Source organism: Panthera leo, chromosome F3 (assembly GCF_018350215.1).
Source record: "Panthera leo isolate Ple1 chromosome F3, P.leo_Ple1_pat1.1, whole genome shotgun sequence".
NCBI lineage: Eukaryota > Metazoa > Chordata > Mammalia > Carnivora > Felidae > Panthera > Panthera leo.
In genome coordinates, this window is record NC_056696.1 from 55820921 (window position 1) to 55833895 (window position 12975).

The window sequence follows — 12975 nt, forward strand, 5'->3', positions numbered from 1 at the left end:
AATAAAACCAGAGGGTGCCTTAGGGGAGATTTTTGGGAAAGATCTTAGCGGAGGCTTGTAAAACTTCTATTTGTGAAAATGATTGAGGGATAGTTCGTTTTCTCCTTTCTTGCTGTCCTGTTTTTTTCTGTTTAAATTAATTTTTACTTATCCATGTGGTTTAAAAGGCCTCATTTTGCCAAAAGGGTTATTTATTATAAAACAGTTTTCTGCCTCCTTCTGCCTACTTTCTACGACTCCTACCCTAGGGCAACCACTTGTTACTCCTTTAGCTGTTATATTGGCTTTTACACATCTCTGTATTCTTTTTTTTTTTTTTAATATGAAATTTATTGTCAAATTGGTTTCCATACAACACCCAGTGCTCCTCCCAATAGGTGCCCTCCTAACCCTCCCCTCCCTCCCACCCTCAATCAACCCTCAGTTTATTCTCAGTTTTTAAGAGTCTCTTATGGTTTGGCTCCTTCCCTCTCTCTCTCTTTTTTTTTTCCCTTCCCCTCCCCAATGGTCTTCTGTTAAGTTTCTCAGGATCCACATAAGAGTGAAAACATATGGTATCTGTCTTTCTCTGTATGACTTATTTCACTTAGCATCACACTCTCCAGTTCCATCCATGTTGCTACAAAAGGCCATATTTCATTCTTTCTCGTTGCCACATAGTATTCCATTGTGTATATAAACCATAATTTCTTTATCCATTCATCAGTTGATGGACATTTAGGCTCCTTCCATAATTTGGCTATTGTTGAAAGTGCTGCTATAAACATTGGGGTACAGGTGCCCCTATGCGTCAGCACTCCTATATCCCTTGGGTAAATTCCTAGTAGTGCTGTTGCTGGGTCATTAGGGTAGATCTGTTTTTAATTTTTTGAGGAACCTCCACACTGTTTTCCAGAGTGGCTGCACCAATTTGCATTCCCACCAACAGTGCAAGAGGGTTCCCGTTTCTCCACATCCTCTCCAGCATCTGTAGTCTCCTGATTTGTTCATTTTAGCCTCTCTGACTGGCGTGAGGTGATATCTCATTGTGGTTTTGATTTGTATTTCCCTGATGAGGAGTGACGTTGAGCATCTTTTCATGTGCCTGTTGACCATCTGGATGTCTTCTTTATCATGTGTTCTGCCCATTTCTTCACTGGATTATTTGTTTTTCGGGTGTGGACTTTGGTGAGTTCTTTATAGATTTTGGAAACTAGCCCCTTGTCTGATATGTCATTTGCAAATATCTTTTCCCATTCCATCGGGTTGCCTTTTAGTTTTGCTGATTGTTTCCTTTGCAGTGCAGGTTTTTATCTTCATGAGGTCCCAATAGTTCATTTTTGCTTTTAATTCCCTTGCCTTTGTGTCAAGTAAGAAATTGCTGCAGCTGAGGTCAGAGAGGTTTTTTCCTGCTTTCTCCTCTAGGGTTTTGATGGTTTCCTGTCTCACATTCAGGTCCTTCATCCATTTTGAGTTTATTTTTGTGAATGGTGTAAGAAAGTGGTCTAGTTTCATTCTGCATGTTGCTGTCCAGTTCTCCCAGCACCATTTGTTAAAGAGAATGTCTTTTTTCCATTGGATATTCTTTCCTGCTTTGTCAAAGATTAGTTGGCCATACTTTTGTGGGTCCAATTCTGGAGTCTCTATTCCATTCCATTGGTCTATGTGTCTGTTTTTGTGCCAATACCATACTATCTTGATTACAGCTTTGTAGTAGAGGCTAACGTCTGGGATTGTGATGCCTTCCACTTTGGTCTTCTTCAAAATTACTTTGGCTATTCGGGGTCTTTTGTGATTCCATACAAATTTTAGGATTGCTTGTTCTAGCTTCAAGAAGAATGCTCGGTGCAATTTTGCTTGGAATTGCATTGAATACACATCTCTGTTCTTAACTCGTTTCTTTTCTGTTTTTTCCTGAAGTTAATTATTGTCTTGGTCTTGGTATGTAACTTTCTTAGTTTAGGTTTTCATAATCCATTTACCTCAGGTAATACATCTATTTTAATTATTTTCTTTGAGATATTCTCTCCTGGAGTCTTCCGTTCTTTCTCTGGGCTGATTGCGCTCTGAGGCTGCTTCACAGTTGTCATCCTGGGACTTAAGTTTTTTGTGATCCTTGGAGTTTTCTGGATTGGATTCCATATTTCCTGGATCTCATTCCTTCTTCTTTCTTGGTTTACTCCCACTGTTTTGATAAAGCATATCCTCCATGTTTTTGTCAGGTTAAAATGATGGTCATGCTCCAGATTGTCTGCCTGATGCTTAGTTACCATTCTGGAGTCTCCATTTTCTCTCATCCTGCAGTTTCTCTTCTCCTTCCTGTGTTGGATCTCCTAGTTTTTCTATCCTGTGTCTTTCTCTTCTTGGTTTACCCCACCTTTTTGTGGAGGACATTCTCAGTAGTTTCCTGAGAACTACTAGAAGTAAACTTTTGGGTAACTTGTATGTCTGAAAGTACCTCTGTTCTGTCCTCATACTTGAATAACAATGTATCTAGGTATCAAATTTTAAATTGGGATTTATTTTCCTTCAGCATTTTGAAAGAATTTGTCTCTTTCCTGCATCCAGGATTGCTATAGGAAGATCTGTATCTATTTTGATTCCTGATCATCTCTAAGTATGTGACTTGTTTTCCTTCTGAAAGCTTATAGGATATTCTTTTAGTATCTATAATTCTGAAATTTTACAGATGACCTTGATGTGGCTTGGTTTTTCTTTTGTATTTTGGACCTTCAGGAAGGCTCTTTTCGTTCTGGAAATGTGTGTCCTTTACTTTTGGGAAATTTTTCTGGAAGTGTTTCATTGATTTTCCTCCCCTCCTTTTTGGCATTCTTTCTGTATAATTGTTATTTTGTATGTTGAACCCCCTGAACTCATCCTCCTGTTTTCCACTACTTTTTTTCTTTTTACACTATTTTCCTCACTTTTATCTTCTCACCCTTGTATTCATTTTTTATTTCTTCCATCACATTTTTAATTTCAAGGTCTTTGTTATTCTGTTAATGTTTCTTTTTAAATAGCAAACTACTTTTGTTTTGTGGGTGCACTGTAATCTCCTAACTTTGAGGATATTAATGGTATTTTCCCCTAAACTTTCTTCTCTCTGAACAGTGTTGCTTTCCTACAAGTTGCTTTCGAAACATTTGTGTTTGTTATACTCTGTTTTCTTTCTGATAATCCTAAAATGTCTATTCGTGATTAGAACAAATACTCCAGAGGCGATTGAAGTTCTGAACCATGTGGGTGTTACCCATGTGACATGAACTTTAGTATAACATTCTCTCGATTATTTATTAGCAACTGGCTAGATTTTCTCTAGAGCCTTCCTGATCTTCTGTCTGAAGGAAAGGGTCTGCCTCCCAGTATTTCAGGAGCCCAATGTGAGAAGGGGGCTGGGACTCATTATTGGGGGGCAGGGGATATAACTGAATCCCCTGTTTCTGGTATGTACATGTGCCTTCATCTGTGCCCACCTGTGACCTCTCCAGAGGTTGAACAGTCTTCCACCAAGCTTGTGTGAGACTGGGAGGAGATCCAGAGATCTGATTCCTCTCAACATCACGTTTGCCCAGTTCTTTTTATTTTGATCCTTCCATTCCTACCCTCACTTCCAAAAGTATCCAGTCAATGCCAGTTCCTGGGGGTTTTGTTGGTTGGTTGGTTGGTTTTTGAAGATCCTACAGTGTAAACTGGGTTGGTTGCAGCTTGACAATTGCAGTGTTAGGAGTCAGCTTTCTTGGGTTTGCCGGGGTAGTCCCGTCTTGCTTCCACCTTCTAAAATTGTGTTGCTGTTGTCTATTTGGACCTTCTCCTTGTGGATTATATCTTCAAAACAACAAATCACTCTTCTGTTGTTTTATTGAGTTTTGCAGTTGAGCAAGACTGGTTGTTTCTGTTTAAACTATCCCCTTATGTGCCCCCCCTGCCTTTTTTCTTGCTGTGTATTTCTTTAGCAAGTGTAGGCATAGAGAGTAAAGGGTTATCCTTTTGTTTTTAAGACAGAGTTTTCTTTCTTGAACTGCCATCATGACAGATACTATAGGAAAAAGTCTGTTTTTAAAATGTATTAACCCATACTTGTTTATACTGAGTTTTCTATTGTCTGGTTTTTTTTTTTTCCTCTCCATATTTTTGCTTCACAGAATAAAAATACAACTGTAATATGAAATCTTGAATGATGGCAATTTATAAAATATCCAGTGATGTGTCTAACATTGGATTTCCAAAACTTAAAATCTTTTCTCTCTAGCTATAAAGTGTACTTGGTTTTGTAGCAGTGAGTGAAACTCACTAAGAAATATTTGTTCTTTATAGACTGGTGATTCTCAGACTTTAGCAAGTGTCAGAAGCACCGGATGGCTTATGAAAGAGACTGCAGGCTCCAACCTCTAGTTTCTGAGTCAGTAGACTTGGAGTGGGGTCTGAGGTTTTCAATTTCTAACGAGTGATACTGATGCTAATGCTGCTGGTCTGGGGACCACACTTGGAAAATTACTGATATAGATGATACTGAATGCTTAAAAAACAAAACAGTACCGCCAGAATTCCCCAGTAAAGCTTTACTTCATTGTTATTTTTCAAATTGATCAATTGAGAGATGCTTTGAATTTATTGTTGTTGTCCTCCTTGCCTAAAATACATGTTCACATAATTGTCTTTCAAGACAAGCATGGTCTCAACATTTTAATTAAGGAGTCCTTTCCTTTGGTCCACTATTGTTTCTTTCTTTCTGAACTACGGGTTTGAGGCTTTGTCCCTTCCCACCCTTCCTGCCTCCCTCATTTCTTCAGGTGCTAAGAGCTTTAGTTGCACCGCCTGGTAGAGGAGTAACTCAGTCCAGCAGAAGTTGGCTGTCAGGATGAGCTCTCATGTAGGAACAGTCTGGATTGAGCTCAGTCATGTGAGATCTGCCTTCTGGTTGGTAACATGTTGATAGCATGTTGGGTGCATTTGTCTGAACATGGAAGCTTACCGTTGAGATTGCATATTTATACGTAAACACGAACGTCAACGTCAGGGTAAGTCTTTACTAGTCAGTAACTTGCATGTGGCTATACCAGGAAGCATACATTTTTTAGAATTTACTTGAAAACTGAATGATTAATTTGGCAGGGAGGTGTTTTAATTGTTGTGTCAAAGTGGGTCCCTTCATGGGAACAGCTCTTTCTCGTAATTAAGGTGAGGAGATTAGCAAACAAAACTTCAGTTGAAGCAAAGAAAATAAAAATAGCCTTTTTTCCGGTTAAGTAACTTAATCTAACAGAAGCAAAAATAGTTTTAGGAAAGTAGGTTTGATATTGTAGAAACGAGGGATGGGAAGGTGTTAGCATACTCCATGAGGAGAGTTACAGATTTCCTTCTTACTTGATTGCTCCCCTATGGGTGTGGCAGGAGAGCCTTTAGAACTGTTTTACTGTTGGTTTTTAACCAGCACAGATATTTTTTGTTCTTTACGTTGGTTAAATTATAGTACAAGTATGCCTTTTGACATACTAAGTCAATTCTGAAATTTTTGCTCACATTTGTTTATATGCTCTCCAGTCTTCCCATTATATTTGGGTACAAGCTCTGCTTGATTCTTTGATCCCAGGAAGACACGAGTAATCCAGTAGGACATGTTTTCTGGTTTGTAATAGTGTCCTTTTCTTTCTTTTTTTTTTTTCCCCCCCTAAATGGAGTGACTGTTTCAGGGCTATGTTTTTTAAAATAAAAGGTAGCTTCAGAATTAGATAAGTAGTCTCTTGTAACCTAGAAAATGTCTTTAATATCTTTTCTCTTAAAAATTGCATAGCCCCAATAAAGATAACACTATTTTCTAACCAAATATCCTGGGTTCTTACATGTTTAGGGAGATTTTTCCAACATTGTGTATTTTTGTAAATGGTATAAATAGAAAGGCATAGACTGTTAGCTCCAGGAAGACAGGGACTTTGTTTTGTTCATCAGTGTATTTCCAACATGAAGAACAGTGCTTGATACACAGTTTTCAGTAAATGTTTGTGGAATGAAGGAAAGAAATCCCAGAGCTTGAGTTCCGCATATATTGTATTACTTAATTAATACCACAAGGTGGTACTGTTGTACCATGAAATGAAAGGCTGTAATTCTTAGGCCGTCATACAGTTGTACGTAAATCCTGTAAATAAGTAAAATGAATTGACTACCTATTATGTTTATTGCCTGCTTCAGTTATTTATCATTTTAGCATGTGATTAGTCTTTTGATTACATAATTAGGTCAGGCAATGAGATCATAACTTAAATAAAGAACATTTGGTTCAAATTTTTATCAAGTGTTAAATGAGATAACATCTATAAAAATCTAGCACAGAACCAAGTTACTTTTCCTTTTATTTCTTGTTTTGGGGGTTAGAAGCCTTTGTTAAATTTCTGTTTGTTTTAAAATAATTTGCCAACATTTTTCTAATAGTCACTGAATGTTAAGTAATATTTGTTGGTTTTGATTGCCAGATTTTAAAAAATTGGCAATAAACCTAGATTTTACTATATTCCCTCCCCCTGCAAAAAAATTATTTTGCTTTCATTGTTCCTTTATGGGGTTAAAATACTAACGTATAGCTCTATTACATATTTATGCATATATTGTAGTATATAAATTAAATCAGTCTATAATTTGTCTTGTTTTCATTCCTATTGTAAAAGTAAGTGTTGATAAGTTTGTTTTGTAGCTTGGGTTTTATTATTTCCTTATAATTAAATTGCCTTTTGATATTTTGGTTCTGTAATTGCCTTCAGACTGAAGGGAAATCAGAAGAGGGCCCTGGATGGACAATCCTACGAGATGATTTCATGATGGGAGCGTCCATGAAAGACTGGGACAAAGAAAGCGATGGCGCGGATGACAGCAGACCGGGGTCTGGAAGCGACTCCGACACATAGGCTGTAGAGGAAACGCATATACGGTCGTCGTATTTTTCCTAGAAAAATACCTCATGCTCTCTGAGTTGGACATTTATAAAGCTAAAATTTGTAAGAAATCCAGAAGACTTTTACTATTACCAACTTGGTGTTTTTCCTTTTCATGAAAACTTTGTGAAAATTAGGTTTTCGGACTATGTATACTTTTAAGCATTGTTGCTCAAAACGTTTGTGAAAAGAAGTGTTCCTTATTGATCAGTGAGATGGCACAATTTGCCAGGACATTGTAAGTTTTACACGCTGGTCTGGACATTGGTGTTTTGTTCCAGTTTCACTAGTTTCTAGAAATACAGTGCTCTTCATAATTAAAAATGAACTCCTTGAAGTCAGTATGTTTCAGCTTTCCAACTTCTTAGACCTGTGTGTGTGTGTGTTTGCAGCAGGGGGTGGATTTGGGGTATTGGTTTGGGTGAGCTATTGAGAAAACCCGTGTACTGACATTTAAAGTGATACAGTATTTCTGATTCAGGGTGATGATTTCATTTTTAGATCTTCTGGTTAGTAAGATTTAAGGAGCACACCAAATCTTTACTTTTATATTACGGCCCTTTATATGCTGAGTAATACATATATAATGGTTTAGATTTATCTTAAGTGTTAGGTTATTTTTGTGTGAGAGACTTACTGGGGCGGAAATTCTCATGTTTAACTTATGCGGTGAGGCCTAATTTCTTAGAAAGCATATTTGACATGTTTTAGCTCCCCCCACCCCCTTTTCCGTGTTTTTGGGTTAGCTTAAGTTCTCTTTTATGGTCTGACTGAAACCAGTGAAATGGCAGTTAGACTGCTGGCAGTCTGCTTCAGAATCCTCTATGGGATTGGAGATTCGGGTCTTTATTGTTGCCTTAAAAGTGATTACATTGGGTGACTTAGTATCTAGCTGTTAAACAAAAAGAAAAGAGAAAGCAAGACTGTTGAATATCATTCCAAAATTTCTGTGAGACTGGGCCTAAGATGTAAAGCTTGTGGAGGAATTATTTAATGAATCATTTTTCCATCATAAATTTCTCCATTTTTCCATCGTAAAATGATTCCCTTCTCATTTGCAAATACCTGCATCCTCACCTCAAAATTATGCTGGAGCAGAGATACTGATATTTTCAAAGCCATTTGAGTGTCACAGGTATTAGGTATCTAAGGTTAAATTAGTCCGTGGCCTGGTATTCGTCAGCATAAAGGAAGGTGTCCACCTAAGATCAAGTGATTAAACCAGCAAAGCTCAAAATGCATTTTTGTAATTATCCCAACTTTTGAACTTTAATGTCTTATTAAATTATAGAACTACCATTTGGTCAGGATAATTTAAATAAATGTGGACAGGTACTCCTCCATAGTAATTAAGAGTGCTAAATATCACGACATAACTTAACACAGATAAGTATTTTATCATAACCTAATGCATACCTAATTTTGGAAAAGAAAATTCTCTGCAGCAGTTAAAAGCTTTTTTCCTCCCTAAAATTAAAGGCTATACTTCTTTTTTGCTACTAATCGTATTCTGGAGCATATGAAAACTGTGCAGAACTTCTTCTAAATAGGACGTTTGGGTGATAGAAGTGGGCAGACCACTTTTCATTTACGAAAACACTTTTGAAACATACACTTGGGTTTTTGGTTTAATTTTAAAAATTTGTCAAGATTTTTTAACTGGAAGTAAGAAAGAATATATGCAAATTTTCTTCTTTTGGAAATTATTTTATCCCAAAATAAAAATGAGTTGCCAGTGTAAGAAAAAATTTTATCTCTTCTCTCAGAAGGCTGTGAAGCATATTCACAGTACGTGAAATGATTTCTGTCCTAAAGATGGGATGTTTGATATGCATATTAGTAATGGTGCCTCTTGGCTGTACAAAGTGTAGCCAGAATATCATCGTATGTGAATGTAAATCCAAGTATCAGCCTATTGCTTTAGAAATTAAGTATGTATCTGGAGATGAATATTTTAAACATTCTAGCTCTGTCATCTTTACCCTAAGTACTTTACTTACAACATTTAAGTTCTCACATCAGCCAGATAAGTCTGCATTTTTCCCATCTTCCTATATGGTCTTCGAGTTAAGGAGGGAAAAGAAAAAGAATTGCACTTGTGTACCCCAACCCCCAATTTATCCAAATATAACAACACTTGGATTGTATTTTTGTTAACTATTTAGAATACAATAATAATAAAAAGGTTTTTTTGTTTAGAAAGACTATATGAAAAATAGTAACCAGATAACTTGTAACTAGGTATTATCCCCTTATCCAGATATTTAGATGGCTGCAGTGAATGCCCTCAATCTTTAGGGTAGTTTAGTATTGGTCAGTAATTGTTTTTAGGCATTGAAATCTCCAAGTCAAAATTAATACGTGTTTCAGACTGAAAAAACTTAGTAGTTTAGCACTGTAGTTTGGAGTTGGAGTACTGGATTTATTTTCAACTTCCCTAGAATTCTACACAGATCAAGTATGGTTCGCATTGAAAAGCATACCTCGGAACCCTTTAGATGGGCTAGTTCAAAGGCTCACCTTCAGTACTCAGAGCCGAAAATGACTCACTAGGAGGTTCTGGAAGGTTTATTTGAGGGTAAGTCCAAGTTCTTTAAAATATTTGGTGTGTTTTACAAGGGAGTGAAAAGGGAATGTTTATATTCTGGAAAACCTCTTAGGACTCTTTTAATCACTGTGTCTTGCGTTTATGAATATACTTAATATTCAGTGGCCACCAACGAATCCTGCCCCCTGTGCCGGTCTTCAGGCCATGAGAGTACAGTACTTCATTACCAAGCCATCTGACTACAGTTCACGGATGCCTGAAGATGTCCTAGTTAAACATATAGTAGCAGAGACATCCTGAGGTTGAAGTGTGAACAGAAACATAGACAGACTGAAGATATAAATTGTGTTGCTAAGGAGTTAAAGGAATTGTAAAGCCTAGGCCATGCCTGAAAAGGAATCTCCAAAGAGCATAAGTATTTCTATAGAAGAGAGAGGAGGAGGTCAAATAAATAAGGTGATACTTTCACAACCTTTGGATAATTGTTTTGCTCACTATTTATCTTTACTTATTTTTTGTTATTTTTATGATAGATTTTAATAAATATATGTGCTAAATAAAGAGTCTGAAGGGAAATGGGATGTAGGTTTTATTTTTTCAGTCTTTTTAATGACTTCAGAGTATTACTATTGTGTTTAGTATGTAGATCTGATTTCACTTTTAAAAACAAACATTTGAAAAATGAGTAGATACATTTTTGGACCTTTGTAATTTTTTTAAGTTTATTTATTTATTTTGAGAGAGGAGAGAGAGAATCCCAAGCAGGCTCTGCACTGTCGTTCACAACCCCACATGGGGCTCGAACCCACGAACTGTGAGATCATGACCTGAGCCAAAGTGAAGTGTTTGGACACCCAACCTTTGTAATTTCTTAAGGAGAAGCGTGTGTGTCTGTCTTTCTGTGTCTGTCTTAGCCTAGGTTCCGATACTAGAATATGAAAGACTGGCTAAAACAAAGAACATTTATTTCCCATTGTTCCGTAGGGTGGGATGATTGAGGTACCAGCAGATTTGATGTCTGGTGAGAACCCTCTTTTTGGTTTGTAGACAGCTGACCTTTTGCAGTGTCTTCCTTGGGGAAGAGAGAGATCAGCTTTTCTCAGTCTTTTGTGGAAGGGCACTAACCCCGTGGCTCCACTCTCGTGACCTGATTACCTTTCAGAGGGCTCCATGTCCAAATACCATTACATTGGGGATTGGGGCTTTAATATATGAATTTGGGAAGACACATCTTCAATCCATAGCAGTGTGTAAAATAGCAAACTGTACATTTTTAACTTAGATGTAGAATAATTTTACCGTTGTTTCTTGACTTAAATTTAATACAATTAGAAAGTTAAATGAAGGAAGCCGAATTCATTCTGCTCTTTTTTAAAATTCACCTCTTAGAATTAATGTGACATATTTGTCTCCATTCGATATGTTAGTGATAGGTAGAGAGACTGTTAAGGCCTGCAGATAGGAGTATGAGGACTGTTCGAGGTGAACTGGCAGTAAGAACAAATTCTGGAAACAGGAGGGAGGACTACTCCACGCCTACAAAAAACTCTCTCTTTCTCTCCCCAAGAAAACAGGAGTCTGAATTTTGGCCAGCTGGATACATGAATCTCAGTGACTGTTGCTGCAAAGGTAGGCCCGGTGAACTTTTTCACTGGGTGAACTTCTCCTGAGACCTGATTAGATGTATTAATCAAGAGGGCCTGTGAACAGGTTTGGAAGTAGAATGGTCTTCGAAGTTCATGCTAAGACATTTAGAACAGTGATAAAATACTAAGTTGCAACAAATCTAATCACAGTTTTATAGGTGGAAGATAACTTCTAATGCTTCTCAAATAATTTTCGATTTTCTAAAGAGTCCTCTTTAGCTTAGAGAACCACAGTAATATTTTTCATCTGGACTACTAAGCATAATTTCAGGGAGTTATAATGTAGGGCTTTTTATCTACATGTGTGATAAACCTTCTGTGCTCACAAGAGGTGTCCTGAGAGAGAGTCACAAAACATGTTTTGTCAAGAATCACCAGTCCAGCACTGCTCACCTCTTCCCACTTTTTTTGCCCCTCCCTCCAATAGCAGGGGTTCATATTGAGCTTTCTGCTAAAATGCTCTTTGTAAGCAGCATTCACAACCAAGATGTAAGCAGGCATGTGTGTTAAAGAAGTGAAAATAACTCCTTATAATTTCAGTGTTCGAGTCAGTACTGTCCAGTAGGAACGTGTGAGGTGCTAGAAATATGTTAAATCTCCATTATCCAATATGGTAGCTCAAGTGGTTACTGAGTATTTCAAATGTAGCTAGTGATCCAAAGGAACAGAGTTTTAAATTTTACTTAATTTTAATTACTTTAAATTTTGACAGCTACATGTGGCTAGTCATGGTCTAACTAAAGAGAATAATGTTACAGAGCATATATTTAGTCTGATAATATATCAGTAAACTTCGAAATCATGTCTATGCGTTCTGACAAACTTTTATGGATACAATTTAAGTACATACAAATATTGGTGTCATTTTATCGATTGAATTCTTGTCGATTTCTCTTTTTCACTATTTGTATTTTGAAGAAGATATATTAAGTTGCTTTACAATTAACACTATTTCTCAGGTAACTATTGCCCTCAAATGTGAGGCCACTATTAATAACAAATAGCATTCCACTTTTTTTAAGTATAATTGTCTGCAGCTTTCAGAATGAATACACCAATAAATCATATTGATTCTCTAAGAGAACAGGTTCCCGATACAGGAAAAAGGACATCTGGGGACCTGCCAGATCCACAGATCCCAGATCACATCTAAGCTAGGAAGTTCCCTGAAGACGTGCCTTCGGTTGCAGGGCTCTAGGCTTGTCCAGTTCCAGTCTATTTCAGCACACACTCGACATCCTGCCAGAGCAAATGCAGATTGCAGATTTGGGCAAAAAAACAGAAAACAAAGAGCGCAATGAGCATTATTAGCACGGCCAGTTTAAAATGATGAGGTGTTAACCACATTTGTATAAATAACAGTTTCTCTAACCCCTGAATCATTATCCTGCATTTTCAATGCAATCGGTTCATAAACATCAAAGCGAGAACACCAGATTTGTATGGGGTCAGGACCAACTGGGGCTCTGAATGGAGAGACAGCTGAGAGCTGTGTCCTTACACGTGGGTGGCCTTGCAGCTGTCCATTCACCCTCAGGCTACTAGACACTTGCCTTTTTGCGCTTGCAGAACCAGACTTCAATCTGAGGTAAAAATGTGTCCGCTCCCATGGAGTGGACATACACAGTGGCTTGACATCAGTCCTCAAAACACCAGCAAGGCAGCCAGACACAGCCGTCCCCTGAAATACCGTGTAGTCCCAAGCATAACGGCAGGGTTGTTTCTATATAATATTTGTCTTTGGACAAGAACACTGGGCTCTCTTAAATGTATTATTAATATAAAAGCTGATAGTTCACAAGATTCCAGGTCATATTATCTTTCTGTATAAGCACTAGTAATAACTAGATCATGTGACACACGAGTGCCATGTTTT

The 12975-nt window shown here is 37.4% G+C and overlaps 1 protein-coding gene across 1 annotated transcript in view; it reads left to right on the forward strand.

The window, feature by feature from the left end:
- Positions 1–8568, forward strand: part of RRP15 (ribosomal RNA processing 15 homolog) — a 40866-nt gene extending 32298 nt beyond the window's left edge. The window contains exon 5 of the mRNA XM_042925197.1: positions 6735–8568. Within this exon, the coding sequence (XP_042781131.1) occupies positions 6735–6878 (144 nt within the window). The 3' untranslated portion in view covers positions 6879–8568. The remainder of the gene's footprint in view (positions 1–6734) is intronic.
- Positions 8569–12975: the final 4407 nt, after the last annotated feature.